General features: G+C 34.7%; 1 protein-coding gene across 3 annotated transcripts in view; it reads left to right on the top strand.

Annotated features, from left to right (window-relative positions):
• LOC112127903 (potassium voltage-gated channel subfamily KQT member 1-like) overlaps positions 1–18,729 on the top strand; it is a 155,708-nt gene that overhangs the window by 101,281 nt on the left and 35,698 nt on the right. Inside the window, exons 4-5 of one of the 3 annotated variants that reach the window (XM_024229452.1) lie at positions 4,946–5,099; positions 18,321–18,399. In XM_024229452.1, the coding sequence (XP_024085220.1) occupies positions 4,946–5,099; positions 18,321–18,384 (218 nt within the window). In that variant the 3' untranslated portion in view covers positions 18,385–18,399. Of the gene's footprint in view, positions 1–4,945; positions 5,100–6,304; positions 6,342–18,320; positions 18,400–18,729 lie in introns of those variants that run through there. The other 2 variants (XM_024229453.1, XM_024229454.1) reach the window with 2 other exon arrangements.

Below are 18,729 nucleotides of genomic sequence, written 5' to 3' on the forward strand. Positions count from 1 at the left end.
GAATGCAGAGCCGCTGGATTCGAACACAGGACCTTTACCTTTCAGTGATGAGCGCCGTGTCAACGCCTAAATTGTTGTGACCACCGACGCCCCCTTGTATATCTTTTTCGACAATATTGTATTACCTGCCAGATGAATATTAAACGTATCGCCAGGCGTCAAACGTACTCTGTTCTTAACCATCCATTTTTTGTGTACATTTGACCACAAAGAAAACCAGCTATTTGTTAAGACTGAAAAGCGTCCTTGCTTTTAAAATGTCTCATTAATTTTGCAGCGATTTGGAAAAGGCCGGAAGAGGATTCAACGTGGCTGATTCTCACCGGAGGGGGTGAGGCTAAATCCCTCGACCGACGTTACGTGTTGAAAAATTCATTAAACCTATCAACCAAAGGAGATTAACCACGAGTGGTTTAACCGAAAAAAAAACACAAAAATTTATCAAAATTTAAGTGCGGTTAAATTAATCCGAAGCCCGTGCGTTTGGCAGGTTTCATGCGGAGGGTGTCACTCGAACTCGAAATTAGAAAACCGCCGCTTGTGGCACGCTACACTACTCAAATTCCATCTCATTTGAACTAATAAACAAAATTAATTAAACGTTAAAAGCGTTAATATCGTTCGAATTAAATGCCGATTGTTCTAAACTTATGCCTACGCCATTTAACTTTATTTTTAATATTGTCTTTCAGATTTTCTTATACATATTAAGAATAAATTGTCAGTTAGTCCATTTGTTCTTTTTCAATTGTTCAAAACGGTAATATGGTCTTTAAGAGAAATTCATTAGCATCATGAGTTTTATGAACGGTGTATCAAACAGATGTGAAAAATGAGAAACCGTTGTTTTGTCTTTCTTCTCTATTTAAAAATCTACTAATTAGAATCTGAATATGAATTTGGAACAATGAAATGATAGGAATAAAGATGGGCGCAGTTTATTTTTGTGTTTATCGATAATCGGACTTGACTATTGACTGGCTTTAAAGTTGTTAAAATTATATTTGCTTAGTGCCCCTCAAATAAAGGGTGTGTTTTGATGGCACAGCTGAATTTTTTTGAACAGATGATGTTATCGAAAAACTAACAATTAAGTATTTAATATTTATTGTCTAGTTTTATATTTTTACGCGTTTCTTAAATATTTATTTTATTTTATTTTTTACGAGGGTTCGCAATAGCCGAGGTTATATCAACCCTCGCGGTGCTGGTGTTTTTGAAAAAAAGCCCATTAATAAGTATGTCGGGTTCGAATTCAGGGCCGCTAGATTCGAACCCGGGACCTTTACCTTACAGTGATGAGCGCCGTGTCAACGCCTAAACCGTTGCGGCCACCGACGCCCCCTTTAAATATTTATTGTCAGGATACTTCAGAGCCGGTACAAGTGTGAAATTTTAAACGAGGTTTTTATCCATTGTGTTAAAGGATATTTTACGCGGAAAAAGAAAGGATAACAAAGCTATGGCACATAACTTGAAAAAATTATCTTAATTTTGTTTTTATTATTGTCTTTTCATTTGCCGTTTTAGTGCTAGTCGGTTATGAATTTCTTGGCGGGGATGTTGATGGGTCTGCAGCAGTGGGTTGGCACGTTATTGGTTAATAAACGGTTGTATGATTTCGAACATCAGGACCAACAGGAAGACGAGATGTTCAAAACATACAAATGTAAATGTACAAACGTAACCACTTATTAACTAAAACCGTGCGCATCTACTGCTTCATCCCAAGATATTCATAAACACTTTCCATAGTAGGGTTTTTAATTTTTTTCTTGATTTTGTTTTGTCAATTGTTTTGATATTTTCAATTAATTAATGTTTTATTAAGGTTTTGGTTGAGATAAAAAAGGCAGTGTCACGAGCGGGATTCGAACCCTCGACCTTCGGCTAAATACGCCGCTGCTCTACCACTTGAGCTATCGCAACTTCGATCCACTCGGACACCAACTTCCCATTTCAACCCCACCTTTTGAATTTTTCCTCCTTTTTGCCATTTTCAAATGTCGTGTAATATATTTGATTCTCGGCGACCGGCCGATCGATAGAATTTGTTTGGTAAATCGGACCACGAAACCTAATAGATGTAATAAGCAAAATGATGGATGCTTCACTAAAGCTTTCCGAGGCCGTTTCATTTGTCGCCGAGAATCCAATACGATTACACGACATTTGAAAAATGGCAAAAAGACAGGAAAATTCAAAAAGTGGGATTGAGATGGGAAGTTAGTGTCTGAGTGGTTCGAGGTCACGATAGCTCAAGTGGTAGAGCAGCGGCGTATCTAGCCGAAGATCGTGAGTTCGAATCCCGCTCGTGACAATGACTTTTTACCTCAACCAAAACCTTAATTAATTGAAAAGAATTTATTTGGTCAATCGGACCACGAAACCTAATAGGAGTTTTGATATTGTTTACCCAACTTGTCTTAATGGATTTAGACAATATGAAAAGCATTATAACTAAATTTCAATTTTTCTTTATCTCCATGAACTTTAAAAATTCTTCAATACGTTTTTATCAGTTAGTCCAACATAAGCTGAAGGATGCGTTTTCTCGTCCCTATACGGTATTATAATCTTACTGAAAATGTCGGAATTTCTCTTCTTACAGTTGATTTTTATTCCCAAAAATTTCCCAATCCCTCCCGGATTAACCACGAATCGTTGATTCGTGTTGTTCACAATATGAGATCTATTGGAGGTTCATCAAAAAGCCGGTTACGTCGTTTTGACGAAGAATAAATTTTTTTTTAACGGTCCCGAAAATCCACACTCCCCCTTCGAAATACTAAAAGGGCTTTGGGTTTTTCAAAGAGGATTAGAGATGTACTCAGAGCATATAATTTTAAACCATGCTTTTCTGATGTTATCTAGGGATTGCGGGAATGCGATTTCATATACGGTTCTGTTCCTTTCAGAGGGGTCAATTTGGAATACAGAAGAAAATATTCTTCCATACATCGTGTGGACTGATAAATTCACCACAAATTATACAGTTACACGATGAAATTTTTAACATGGGCACAGAAAATCCGCCGAATCAACTATCCAGTCATTATCATGTTGTTCACATTCTGTGCCATAATAACTTTTTTTGTGGCCTTATAAATATTAATAAAAATACAATCAGGATTCCATAAATTAAATACTGTACAGATAAATAATGCAATTTGGGAAATATAAATAAATAAATGAATATCATTAAATACACTTAGGTAAATTTAACAGAATACCAAGATATCCGAGCAGGTCTAACTTTTGCTCCACTTTGTACATCCAGAGGGCATCTTCTGAAGAAGTAAATGTAGGCATATACATCTATATTATTTTCGAGCAGCAGCAGCTTAAAATAAAATGGACTCTTTATGTTTTTTTTTGGTTTATAATTTTCAGAAACTGCTGTCTTTGGTCATCATATACAACACATTCGAGCAAATAGTGCTCGATGCTCTTCTCAACATCACACGATGCGCAATTTAGAGACGATTTGGACTTAATTTTGTATAGATATGCTCCATATATGCCATGGCCGGTCCTAAGCGCGTTATTGAAGAGAAAAAGGCTTTGCCTCCTTCCTCAAACCGTGGTTTCTTTTGGGAATAAAGCACGGTAATATTTTCCTACCCTAGCAGTTTCGAACAGCTTTTGCCATTTTCCAATGAGTTTTTTTTACTGGCTTATTATATCTCCGCTGGTCAATTGAACCCCTTAGGGAATTCCTTCAGTGGTTGCTAACTTGGCTAAATGATCTACTTTTTCGTTGAAATGTATGCCTGCATGCCCTTTCACCCAGAATATGCTCACGGTTTCCTTTCTCATTTAAATAATATATTTTTCTCACAATTTCTACTAGAAAGTACTCGTGTCTGGTGTTGTTCTTAAAATTGCGGAATTGAGATACCGTGCTCAAGCTATCAGTCATTATATCATATTTTTACATTCCGATTATTTGAAGAATATTGCAATGCTTTAAGGGTCCTTCTGCTGTGAAAGAGCTGTATAGATTCGGAAAGAGGTACTTCTCATGATAGTCATTAAGGCTATCATAAAAAACACATCCCACGGATCCATTAAATTTTGAGCCGTCAGTAAAAATGAGACACAAATCAGAAAAAATTTCTAACCTATCCGCTGTAAATAGCTTCTCCGTTAAATTGTCTGGATAGTCTGAGTAGTTTAATTCTTGGCAATTTATTTCATTAATTAAAGTTCTATATTCCAGGCCAAAAATGGCTGGTATTGGGCTTTTGTGTTAAATTGTGGTATCAAGAGATGCTTAGATATCTGTGTTGAAAAGTGACCAATTTAAAATCTGATTCTTCCATCATTTTCAGTGCACAGAATTATTTAAAACAGTAGGTGAAAGCATATACGTTCCCATTTAAAATTTCAAAGCTCTGATCTATCCTAACAGCAAATATTTTTAAAAAAGGTGAAAAAATTTACAACGTGATTAAAAAATATTAAATTCGATAATTTTATCTATTCAAGGGACATTCAGCCAGGCCATCTAAAAACCGATTATATTATAATACGTTTTAATACGATACAACAGGTTGCAAGACCAAACAGCAAAAGCACAAGGATTCTTAATCATTTGAGTGCGATTAAAAATGAACGAAATAGGCAGTCGACGTGTTTACTTTATGAAGTTTTAATTTACTTTGCCTTACCAACCTTGCGCCACTGCGGCAAACCGTTATTGAGTCGGTTTAATAGAAGTATGTTCAAAATCTTTTAATGCAATGACAATACATTTCATACATAAATAATTAATCCTTGCATTTTATTCAATTGGGGTGGAAAAATGCATATTCTCGCTTAGGCGACTAACGACTTTGATTCCTTTACCAATCATCAAAAATTGGAAAATCGCTTCGAAATTTTGAATGTAAATGACATTTTCTTTCTTTTCACATTTTTTTTCTTTCTGAATCGTTTATAGGCCTCGACCCGAGGACGCTGCTCCAAGAGAGGAAATTCGAGAACCGCTACCTGGGGAAAGAGCACCGAAGAGCAGGAGCGACTTTTCAAGGCAAAGTTTACAATTTCCTCGAGAGGCCTACAGGGTGGAAATGTTTCGTCTATCACTTCACCGTGTAAGTACCAATACAGTAATTTTTCGAAAGGAAGAACAAGTCTTCTGAAATTGACATCAGTATTCTTAGTGTAAATAATATTTATTTTCTACTAATAACAGAAATTTGAAGGAAAATTTTTAGAAAAAAGACGGTAAAATTTTAAGCATCGTTTCGTTTGCATGTGACCTTGTGCTGACGAGTAAACCAGCTTATCCCACAAATGTGGTAATAGATATGGTTGGTGTTTAAATTATTCTTTTTTATTATATTTGAAGAAGAATGTATGCGTGCATTATCTCGTCAAACCGTTATTATTATCATTATTTTTTTTAAATATTAATTCCGCCCCGAGGAATATCGAGTACTCTGGAGGAGTGAATGTGACCAGACTTCTATTTTTCTATCGAGTGTTGTGTTGGTGTTAATTTATTTGAATGAATGTAATTTATTAGCGTGAAAGGAAGGGGTTGCTTATAACACCGCAGCGAGAAATATCGAATACTCTGGGGGAGTGAATGTGACCAGAATTCTATATTTATATCGAGAGTTGTGTTAATTTGTTTGAATTGTTAATTTATTTGAATGAATGTAATTTATTAGCGTGAAAGGAAGGAGTTACTTACAACCCCGCCCCAAGGAATATGGAATACTGTGGGGGAGTGAATGTGACCAGACTTCTATTTTTCTATCGAGTGTTGTGTTGGTGTTAATTTATTTGAATGAATGTATTTATTAGCGTGAAAGGAAGAGGCTGCTTATAACCCCGCCTCGAGGAATATCGGGTACTCTGGGGTGAGTGTATGTCGTCTGGAGAATAAAAGTAATTTATTAGCGTGAAAGTAAGGGTTGCTTATAATCCCGCCCCGAGGAATATCGAGTATTCTGGGGGAGAGAATCAATTGTTGTTTTAGTAAGATCAACCGAAAGCTATTATCAGCACATCCGGTAGCCTCTTTTGTGGGAATATCATCAGCACGCCAAGCACCGTAATCCTCTTGAGCATACAGGAGGTAAACAACGGGAGTCAATTAGGAAGTCGGTAATACTGTGACGACACTGTTTTCTAACCCGCCTTTATGTAAATGCATGATTTCCGACTTACTTTAGCCTAAAAATCTCAAAATTTAATTCTTTTTGTAAAGAAATTTAAAAAAAATGTTAGTTTACTGCGTTCTATGCTACCGTAATATTTACCTTCATTGGAAATCTTTTTTTTTTTTTAGGGTATCTCAAGTACTAAGTTGAAGTGCATCTTCTAAGAGCCTGTGTTTAAAAAATTAAATTTTACTCTCGGGACCTTTACCTCTCAGCGATGAATTGCAGTTCAACGCCTTAACCGTTTCTGCGGGGGGGGCCGCGGTAGCCGAGTGGTTAAGAGGCTCCAGACTCTCGGCTAGTAGATCCCGCGGTCGTAGGTTCGATCCCCGCCGTCGCCTCTGAACTTTTTCTGAAGCCTAAGGGGACCGTTTCGGCGACAGACGACTCCAAAAGCACCTACTTTCATTATGTCATTTTATTCTGACTTGTTATCTAAGAGACAAAATTTCAAATAAAATCAAAAATATATTTTATCATTCGCTCAGGAAAAATAGGTATTTTATGTAATAGTATAATGCTTGAAAATTATTAAATGTATAGCTTTTTGCGTATATTTTTACCTTTCCCAAGACTTGTCTAATCATTTACAAAACAACTATACGTATCGTATGTAACCCTTTCCAAGTCAAAGGATAATTTTTCAAAATAATTTTGAAACCGTTCCAAAGCACCCGTAACTCTTTACACCTCAATTTGTACACGTTTAATTTCAATTGTTCCCCTTGAAAAAATGTTATCGTACTGTGATGTGGGTGAAGTTGAAGCCCCAGAATTCACCGGAAAAAATAGCTCAATTTTATTTCAAAACTGTTATTAGCACGAATATTTTATTGTTATATTTTTAATCTTTTACAGTCCCAGACTTCAGTCGCTCATTCCACAGTAAGGTAAACATTTTTCCAAGACTGTAAATTGAATTGGAAACGGTGACAATAGAAATAAAACGGGTAACAATTGAGTTGCAAAGAGTTACATGTGCTTTGGTAAGGGTTTCAACTCATACGAAAAGGGTTAAGTTTGACTTGGAAAGGGTTGCTTACGACTTGGAAAGGGCACCATTTGTTTTTTAAAAGGTTACACTTGATTTGGGAAAAGTTCAAATAAACTTGAAATGCTATACATCGATTTATAGTAGTTTCACATCTTGATTAATGCAATTTGAGAAAAACTCTAAATATGTAGTTTTAAGCACTTTCACTTTTTTAAATATCCATAATTTCTTATTACTATAGCAACTAGTGCAAGAGAAATATGAAAATTAAACAAAGTTTCCTACGTTAGGACTTGTGATTTTATTCACTTTAAATCGAATTTTCATTTGCAAAAAGGAGGGAAAATTCGAAAGGTAGGTTGAGGTGGGAAGTTGGTGTCCGAGCGGATCGAAGTCAAGATTGCTCAAGCGGTAGAGCAGCTGCGTATTTGGCCGAAGGTCGTTGGTTCGAATCCCGCTCGTGACACTAACTTTTTCATTTCAACCAATACATTACATAAAGATTAATTAATTGAAAGAAGTTATTTGGTGAATCTGACCAGGAAATATAATGGAATTAAATCTATTGTTAAAAAAGTCACGTATTTTAGTCTTTCAGTTACATCTTCTGGAATTCATTATACATGTTTTTTTCTCCATTAAGTGCAAAAGTAGCTTATCGATCTAGGTGTCACGTTTAGATTTGAATGTACCGCTAGGAAGAGGCTATTTTTTTCAGTAAAAAAAACAATTCCCATTCTGTACTCCGTGGGTTAAAGAGCTTTATTTGTAATAAAGAAAAATTTGGTGTGCACAAAATTCAAGTAAGTAAATTTTATATTTTGACGTCAAAAAAGCTAAAAATAATAACTGCACTTTAATTTAAAAAGGGTTGTGACGGTGGATTGTGGTCTTCCGAGTCGTGTATCTATAATATAATATATTTTTGTAAAGAAAACTAAAAAAGATAACATTTGATTTTAAAAGTTATGTTAAAATCTTAACTGTATTTTCTAATTGGTGGTCAAAATTAATAATAATAACAATAATAATAATTTCCGGTACTTTTACTTTTCTTTATAAAACGATAATTAAATTCGATTTTAAAATTAATGTTTGTAGATTTTGAAATAAGGTTTATTATAGAATAAAAGATTCTTAAAATTAAAAATAAAAATTAATAAAAGAAATTGTAATTTTATTAGGAAATAAATAGTAATAAAAGATTTAAATTGAATTAATATTTTGGTCTCGTATTTATTTTGGTTTGAATGGATTATATTAAAAAAAAGTGCCTGATTGATAAATTAAATAATTGTAGTCAGGTCCGATCATAAAAAACCTCTGGGACCTTGTTTTCGGTTCTCCGAATTCAGGGTTGGGCCCAAAAGAAAAGAGATACACTTATATATGTATTCAAGGCCAAACAACCTTTTTTGCTAAATTTTTTATGTAGCGCAATAATAGAAATCAAATAATTCACTCTCTTATTTGTCGTCGACTTCCAAGAAGTTCACATCAAGATATGACGGATTGTGGTCGAGTCGTTTATCTCGAGAGTAAATTAGAGAGAGGCTTGATCATTAAAATTAACACCCGAAACCTAGATGCATATATCATGATAAACGAGAAGTGCCGAATGCAACGCTCATATCATTTTTACAGATAACAGCGGACGGTGTTTCGCTCAATTATCTAATTACAATTTCCTTATATTTTCTCATAAATGGGTATGTATTTTACCTCCAAGAATTTCGGTTGATGGAGTAAGCAGGTGGTTACTATGTAACTTTACTCTGGGCAATCCTCCAATTTCGTCCCTAGGTAATTTATTACTAAACGTTAATTAATCCATCTGCGTCTCAACTTCTGCCTGTATTTCTCATTTGTTAAAATGTGTTTTTAAACTGTCTAAAGAGGATTTTAATTACTCAGTCGCTTTGAATCCCTAATTATTCATTTAATTAGAATAATAGTGTCCAACCAGAAGGACCCCTAAGAAGTAAGTACATCACACTGTCCTTAAACCGGGTTAGTAAGATTTGGAGAAAAACTAACGCCAGACCAGAGAAATACTTTTAATTTAGCTAATATTGTTTGTTTAATTGGTGGAGAGACTATTAATATTTAAATTTAAATTATAATTTATTTGTAACAGAGGATTGTTCTTTGAATTTTCCATTAATCTTTTGTCTTCTCTCTACTTCCACCTTCACTGACTTGAAACCCGTGGAAAAAGAGGGACAACTGTTTTCAATTTTACCTTGACCTTATCGAATGGAAAAATTGGACACTTTCATTTTCATCATCTAAAGAACCCCTCGACCATATTCAATGAATTTTTATTTTTGATGCTTAATATTTGTGCTTAATATTAAATAAAGGTGGGGTTGAGATGGGAAGTTAGTGACTGAGTCGATCGAGGTCACGAGCTCAAGTGATAGAGCAGCGGCGTATCTAGCCGAAGATCGTGGGTTCGAATCCCGCTTGTGACACTGACTTTTTTATCTCAACTAAAAACCTTACTAATTGAAAGATATTAACTGGTCAAGCGGACCACGAAACTAGTGAACTTAATGTTTAGTTTCAATCTTTTAAAAATAAACGTTGAAGAAGAAAATTGCATAAGACCGTGCTGGAAAAATTGAAAAATCTCTCTGTTCTTCGTATTTTGTGATCGTGAAGGAATGTGAATGAATAAATCGTGTTTTACACAAATTTCAGTTCTTAGTGAGTTTTATTTATTTATTGTTTATTATTTGATTTATTAGTGTTATTTATTTAATAGTTTTTTTATTCTTTCCTAAGCAGTTATGAGCAGTAATTTAAATTGAACATTTGTGAGTACTGATCCTACAAGTGAACATTATTTCTTCCCAAACACTACTAATTTTAATCAGAATAGATATTTCCTTCTATTCCTTTATTATTTCCTCCTCCCTTGAGATTAAAAGTACTATCTTAGGACTTAGAGCCTTTCTTAACGTAAAACAAGCTATTGAACGGGCTTGTTGTTCATGCTCAAAAGGCATCCTTCCACCTACTATCTCATACTGCACAGGTGCCGCATTGGCCGGTTTTTTTAAGTCGTCGACGGCAATTCCCTTTCTGCATATTTCCCCATCCATCCTGGTTTTCCTCAAGGGCGTTCTGGCCCGCACATTATATCAGTTGTACACAGTACATTCCATCACATCCTCAAACCACATTCACATTTTCAGACGATACAGCAATTCTCTTCAGTTATCCCGATCCTGTCATTTTCATTCGAAACCTCCAGTAACACCTCGCTCTGCTAGAGCCTTGTCGTAAAGAGAAATGAAAAAACTTAACCCAGATAAATCCACTCACATTGCCATTTCCCCTCCAGTCTACTTACTGAGTAGTACTTAGTCTTACTGAAGACAACGTGCGGTACCTAGGACCTCCTTCGACAATCGCCTTACGTGGAATCCTCACAAGGCTGAAACGTCAAGAACATGATACAATCCTCATGCACAACTTCTTGACAAACGTTATGCACTGGAAGAGTGGGGCTCAACCAAGCATCCCAACATCCACCGCATTCTAACTGCCTAATCCTGCGAAAAATCCTTGATTTAAATTCCTTGACTTTACGTATTGAACCTAACTACATATACAGACTGAAATATTCCTTTCGTTCGAGATGAAATCGTTCCCACAAATTACCACTGCCCTCCCTACTCAGACAGAGAGATCTACTAACCTCCGGACTTAACCACCGTGATTCGGCACACTGACGCTAAAAATTCAATAAAAAACATGATTTATAGAAACTGGCACTATCGTCAGGCCGGATATGCAAAGGAGTCCACAGGTGGCCTTTGGACGACGTGACTCGTAGAACAAGGGTCATTCTCTCCCGTTTAAAAATAGGTTTGACCCACAAGGTTGGCCCATGGAGACAGAATTTTGGCCCACAGACCATGTATCCGGCATGTGGAGAAAGGTTGCTCATTGTCTCCCAACTAATTAAGGGAGCAATTCGTATGCTCAATTCATAGAGCGCGAAGTACTGCCACCCGATTTGAGAATTGTGCTTGAGTATTGAGTCCCCTTTCCCAATTCTTCAAGTAAACATTGTTTTAGGGAGGTGTTTTTATCCTATTTATTTGAAATCCCTTAGATATACAAATTCGATTAAGCTAAAGCGTTTGTCCGCCGGTATGGGGGTCTTCCTCAGGTACGGCGGGGTGGTGGAAAGGGTAAAAAATAAGTAAACTTTGTTTTAGTACATACAATATTGATATTTTTGTGTCCCCAAGTTTTTTTGAGAGTGAATGTATTTATCAGCGTGAATGTGTAGCGTGACAGCTACTATGGCGAAATCAGTACCCTACCTAAACAAGTATATTTTTGATAAGCTATCGATAATTAAGAAAGATAAATATAAATATAATCCAAAAATATCGATTTGTACATTTATCGATATTATACCTATAAATGGAACTTTAAGGAGATAAATGAATAAAATAATCGACATTTCAACGAAAAATATTTTGCAACATCGATATTTTAATATAAATAGATTATCTGAAAAAATATATTTACAAAGAATCCACATTTCATCGTAAAATATTGATCCTTTGCGAATATCTTTATGTGGCCTGTTTTCTACCATCGACATTAACCAACATCGATGTTTTAATATATCAATATTGCATCTCAAAACATCAAAAATTTGAAGGCTCGATATTACATTAAAAAATCGATGTTTCCTAACATCTATGTATACCAAAAAACAACGTTTCATTGCAAGTGCTATCAAAAAAGCACATCGATAACATCTTGCAAAATAAACGTGATGATGGTCGCAAGATCTCCTAGCAAGTGATAGCGAAAATGACATTAACACATGTGTTAATTATAAACAACGTTTTATCTTTGGAGTAATACCAATAGGTATTTTCTCCATTCTGCTTTTAATTTGGCCTATATTTCATTTCTCATTGTTGTAGCTATTTGAAGTTGGTTGTAAAGTACTTCAAAAAAGAAAGATAATTAAACAGTTCATGGTATTAAGGTAATGTGGTTTTGTAATATTCCCGATGGTGATCCCAGCTGTTTGTGTTACGAGAGAAAATCACAAGCATCAAAGTTGAACTTCTCTAAAGGAAGTTGTTTCATCCATTAGTCGACCGACCTTAACCGAGCTGGGCGAAATGTTATGTGGTGGCGAGATCAGCAGAATTTCGTTCACTTAAACAATTCACAAAGAATCTACATAATATAACATGAATTAATCTACATTAAAATGTGGGTTCAGAATTATTTCTTGGAGAAGAGAGTGCAAGACTATTCAAGACGAGACCTGAAGAAGTCAACGTGCGAGGAATCCGTCTTCTCAATTCGTGTACGAAGCACCTCTCGTTTTGGGCTCTTGCCAACTTGCTCTATTAAACATTTTATTTATGAGACGGATTATCACTTTGGGAATTTGATGTCGTGGGAGTTAGTTAAGCCATAAAACGCGTCCCGGGGCGACATCGCGTTGGCCCAATTTCATAAATATAGAATTCGACAGGGCATTTTCGTTCCTCGTGGATGAACAATTATGGACATTCAAACATTGATTTAGAGATAAACATACAACGTGGTGTTATTAACAATAATACAAAATCAACACACTAAAACAAGGGGATTCTTTTTTTTTAATATGTAAGTTTAAATTGTTTGGTGTTTTGAGTAATTATGTGTGCTACACATAACATTTAATATTTTTACTTGTTTTTGTTTATTTACACTCGATTACTTCGTTTAACCCTAATTTTGTACATTTGAAATGACTAGAAATATGTGGTGATTAGTGACCGTTAATCGATTATTAGTCAGAGATCGTGAGATGCGGTCTGGTGTGATGTAGATTTCATAAAAGCATTTTCTTTATTGTGCCAACGTTTCAATCTTCATTGAGATCATCTTCAGTGCTCAAAGTGTTTGTTTTCTGTGTAATTGTGCCGTTTTTGCGTGTCGTGTTGACAGCGCCCAACACGACACGCAAGAATGTCACAATTACACAGAAAACAAACACTTTGAGCCCTGAAGATGATCTCAATAAAGATCGAAACGTTGGCACGATAAACAAAATGTTTTTATGAAACCTACATCACACCAGAACGAATATCACGATCTCTGAATAATCACTGACTAGAAAGTTCCGTCATAATATTAACCCTCCTTTGAATTCACGGTTTAAATTTTGGTAAAAATTTTGTAATTGTAAATTTTCGTTGAGTTACTAAAAGGTCAAGGTTGATGAATTGAATAACAGACGATGGGTATCATTAACAGTTTTACGTTCTTTCTTGTTGTGTTTTGATAACAACGTCAAAAATTTTAAGTTAAGTATTGAACGAACTCTTGCCACAAGTTTTGCTGCTTTGACGGATGGGAACAACTCTTTCGTGCGTTGCTCAGCCGATATTGTACATGTCTGGCGATAATTGTTTACGAGATGTACTGATATCGATGGAAATATTCAGGCAAATGGTCATAATTAACGCTAGCTCCGTTTTGAAAGGACTCATCAGATTATTTCACATATCTCTTCGTCGCATGCCATGGGCAAAAATATGCAACTGTTGAAGAGGATAACAATTTTATGATGGAAAAAATCGATTATAAAACAAATTGCCAACGTTTAGTAAGGTTTTTTTATGTCGTCCAGAAACTATTATTTTCTGCTTGAGATGGAAAACTTTCAAACTCGTTTCGTTTTTATTTCATGGTGAGGGGGGGTTAAACTACAAAACCTATTTCAAAATATATTTTACCCCGAGGTATATCGAGTACTCTGCGGTAGTGTGCGTGCTAGCCTACTGCCTTATCTTCTCTCTGTTTTTATGAGTATTTGTTTCTTTTATGTTCTTTTTATTTATGTTATTTTATCCACGAATGCCCCGATCTACAGCTAGAGAGAAAAAACTGAAAACTGTGTCGATTACGATCGTATCACATACCATCACAATTTGACTGGAGAAAAAATTTTGTGAGGTGATGAACTCGCAGTTTGGTCGTTTCAACTAAATCTGGTCCGTCTATATTCGTTGATTGGTTCTGTCAACCCCTGTATTTATTAGGCCTTATTATTTTAATAGGAGACATATATTTGAGATGACAAGCAGGGAAGACAAATAATTTTTATTAAATATACAGTTTGACATCGAAAGAAGTACTTCCATTTAAGGAAGATTCTTATTTGAATCATTTCTTAAAAATGCCCATAGGCCGTTGTTTGCTTAGGTTAGTTTTCGATAAAGGAAATAGATGTTTCACTAAATGTTTAACCATGCATCATGTGAAGCCGATGATCTAAATTACTACCTGGGTCTTGTTTCAGAAATATATGAACGCGTTTTTATTTGAACTGCAGTTTACTTGGATATGTTTTTAAGGTGGATTTCAATTCATCGATTTTTCTGGAATTGGCATGTTTCGGTTAGCTATTGTTGGTTAGACACAGTTATGGTGAGGTAGGGTTAACGTTAGGGATAGGTTATGCTAAGGTTAGGCCTAGACATGAAGCTCATCAAGGCAATAAATAGTGGTAGCAGAGCGTGGTTTTGCCTTACGATGTCCTCCCTCGTAGGAATGGATCTTTTCCTTATTTGAATGAATTTGAAAGGTTAGAAAAGTTTTGAGTACTGAAAATATCAAAAGACTATTAAAAAACAGAAACAATTCTTATATTGAAATATTAAACAAACTTTGAAGTTAACAAATTACAAAACAAACTGTGTTAATTAAAACAAATGAAATATTTAACTTTAATGTTGTAACTGAAAATAATAAGGTAATCCTTTTCAACGAAAAACAAATTACAATTAAAAACCTTGTGTGATGATTCCCGCTAGAAGAATTTCAGCTGGTGTTTTTGCTAAACAACACCCTTTTTTTTCATTTAGCCAAGGAAAACGTGCCAGTCCAACAAGAAAAGAAAACGTGTGGCTTCCAATCCAGCGCAAACCCAACAGGCCTCTTCCAGTGGAATTCGGCTTCCGTTTCCCTTTAGTGGCTTGTGGAAGGGCTTTGGGCGGCCCTTATAAACTTCATTGTGATAGCTACTCAAAACCTTATTAGTGATTCGAGTTAGTAATCTTCCTGTAATGAGTCATTTTCAATGTTTTTAATAGGACACCGCACACGAAGCACCTGATTACTAATGAGTTATTAATCAATGTGTAGTGATTTTCAAGACGAAACATCGACAGACGAACATATTAATTGTGAACAAAAATAAAAAACTTTACGTTTCCTGGGTGCTCGATGAAAGACGTCACTGAAAAGGCGTGGCTTGATGTTGGAAAAACGCATGAACACTCTAGATCAAGGTACGGCCTTGATACAAAACAAAATACAAAACATACATAACAAAACGCATCAACCCAAATACTTTTTCTTCTTAGAACTCTTAATTACTGATGATAGTACAGTAGCGTGACAGCTTTATTGCTTGAATCATTTCTCAACATACAAAGCCGTAAGACGATATTCTCATTGAAGAAAATAGTGATTTTGATATTTTTTAATGGTTAAAGATGAGATGATGTATCGACCCGCTTGTTGAACAACTTGTACAAAAGGATCTTCAGTGATGTCACAACAATAACGACAAACTCTTTAAGTCTTAGCCGAGCTTTGGACGATCATCATCAGGGCTATAACTAGATGAGTGTTTAAATATATCTGGAGAACAAGAAACTGCAAATGTAATAATAATAATAAAAACTAGGTGAAGCTCAGTATCTCGGTTACACATAACTATAAATACAAGTCTCTTTTTCGTAAAATAATTATTAAAATTACTACAATTAATTAAGTTCTTTAGTTGAAATAAAAAAGTCAATGGCACGAGCGGGATTCGAACCCACGATCTTCGGATAGATACGCCGCTGCTCTACCACTTGAGCTATCCTGACCTCGATCCACTCAGATACTAACTTCCCATCTCAACCCCACCTTTTGAATTTTCCCTCCTTTTTGCCATTTTTCAAATGTCTTGTAATCGGATTGCATTCTCGACGACAAATGAAATGGTCACAAACGGTCATTGTGCCATTCTTGTGTGTCGTGTTGAGAGTGGCAGTGAGAATTTGCTATTTTGTGTCTATATATGTTGGATTTTGAAGGGGTGCGAAACACGACGGGCACTCCCAACACGACACGCAAGAATGGCACAATTACACAGAAGACGAACACTTTGAGTGAGTATAAATACTTTGATTGAATATAAAAAAATATATTTTGCATTGTATAAATCACTTCTTCACATCCTAAATGTATTTGTTAAATGTAAACAATGTTTGTAAATCCCAGGCCCTGAAGTTGATCTCAATAAAGATCGAAACGTTGGCACGATAAAGAAAATGTTTTTCTGAAACTTACATCACACCAGACGGCATCTCACGATTTATGAATAATTATCGATTAACGGTCACTAATCACCACACGTTTTACCTAATTTTAATTATTATTATTACATATGCAGTTTCTTGTTCTCCAGATATATTTAAACACTCATCTAGTTAAAAAGTTGTGACCTCACTGAAGATTTTTGAGTAACTTCGTGTGTGGATCCTCTTAACTAATAAGTTAGCAACTGATTAGTGATTCCAGTCACAAACAGCGCTCTGTTTATTTGATTATTTATTTGTTTTGTTTATTATGTTTATTTAGGGTGAGGGTATATTAGTTTAGGGTTAACGTTATTGTTAGTGCTAAGAGAGGATTAGTAGGGTAAGGTACGGTTTGGGTTAGGCCTGACAATGACGAAACATTGCACTCTCTTTTTGGGTTTTGAGAATTTCGGGAAAGTTCTATTGTGAAAAATAATACTTCAAAGTTTTTTGCGTGTATCACCACTTCGTCTATAGCGCTTATTAATACAAACGAATAGCCCAGGGTAATAATAAAATTGTTTCTTTTATTATTTGTGAAATTCACAATTATATTGTACATTTTTGAACCCGTAATTGATTTTCTGAATGTAGGATTTTTACCAATTGAGTTTCTTCAAAAATATGCTACAAAGTTGTATTATCGGCAAAGTTTGTTGTTTCATCCGTTGGTCCTCCGGGCCAGATGTAAAGAAACTGTACGCAACTGAGCCTAATTTTATTTCTTGTTGACAAGGAAACTTTATCTTAACAATCGATAAAAAATTTTACATTTCTTAAAATATTAACCTTATTACTTTATTTTAAACATATAAGTAAATAAGATCATACATTGGGCCATGTTAGGTGTTACGCTTTTATGTTGTAATGGAAACTCGTACGTATAAATTAAGAGATATCCTGGCCCCAAAATGTACCCCATGAGACTACGAAAATCGCAGCTTCCAAATCGGTACAATATTGTTAATAACATATCATAAACAAAGCATTTCAATGTTTATTATTACATGTGGTGNCAGACCGCATCTCACGATTTCTGAATAATTAGTTTATTATTACTATGCTACAACAAGATGGGGGTTTCTGGTCTGCATTTTCACAATCTTTAATAACTAAGCTGTTTGGCAAGCTTCATTGTACGGGATTAAAAACGGTTCGATTCATAACTCTACCTAATAAAATATTAAATATAATAATTTTACAATGTTTAATTTGTTAATTAATTATTTTATTTATCTTAAAGACAAAAGTGGGGAAGCCCATTGATAAAAAATTAAGATTATTCTTGTATATTTGACTGTTAGAATAGTTTCTAATACAAATTGTAACAAAATGTACAAACTTTTAATAAAGCACAGATACATTTTATAATTAAATATTTGTTTGTTTTAACGTCTCTAGAATACCTCAATAAAATATCTCGGTTGATCAACCGTCGAAGTCTGAATCAAAATAATTGCTTGTTTAATTAACTACACTATCAAAAATTGATTGCTAAACTTAAAAACTGGATACCATATTGGCGTTAATTTTTGTTTTTGTTTTTTAATTTAAATTTGTGACACGTTTTCAAATTACGCATATATCGTATAAATGTAAACAAAAGAATCATTTTTCGATAACTGTAATTCCTCAATAGACTTATTATTTTAACCAACATTTTATTTTTTAATGGACTAGTGATGCAAATTTAGCGATAATTAAAACAATGTTTTGTTTATATAAATTTGTTTGTTTCGATTTTCGACTTTTTAGCAAACCGACGAATCGACCCGAGCATAGATCGCTAACTCGCAACATGTTTCTAATTTCTTTATAAAGGATAATTAACGAGGTTGCTGTATAATACTGGCCTGCATATTACCTTAGTCATAGGTCGCAAGGGTACTGGAATTTTCCGCTAGATCGTGGATGAGTTCTTTCTACCGATTGTTACTTTTTTGCCAGTTGGCATTTTAAACTGTAATAATGAAATTGTTATTGTAAAAAAAATCAAAATGTATTATTATTATATTTTTGAAATTGTTTGTTAAAATAAAAAACCAAGAATCAATATATTGTTTGAAAAAATGGTTAAAATATATTCTTTTATCGATTTATGACAGTTTTATAAAGGATGTTTAAAATTTAAAGATGTCCGAGACACTATGTAATAAATTCCGGT

This window comes from Cimex lectularius, unplaced genomic scaffold (assembly GCF_000648675.2).
Source record: "Cimex lectularius strain Harlan isolate CLEC.00 unplaced genomic scaffold, Clec_2.1 scaffold228, whole genome shotgun sequence".
NCBI lineage: Eukaryota > Metazoa > Arthropoda > Insecta > Hemiptera > Cimicidae > Cimex > Cimex lectularius.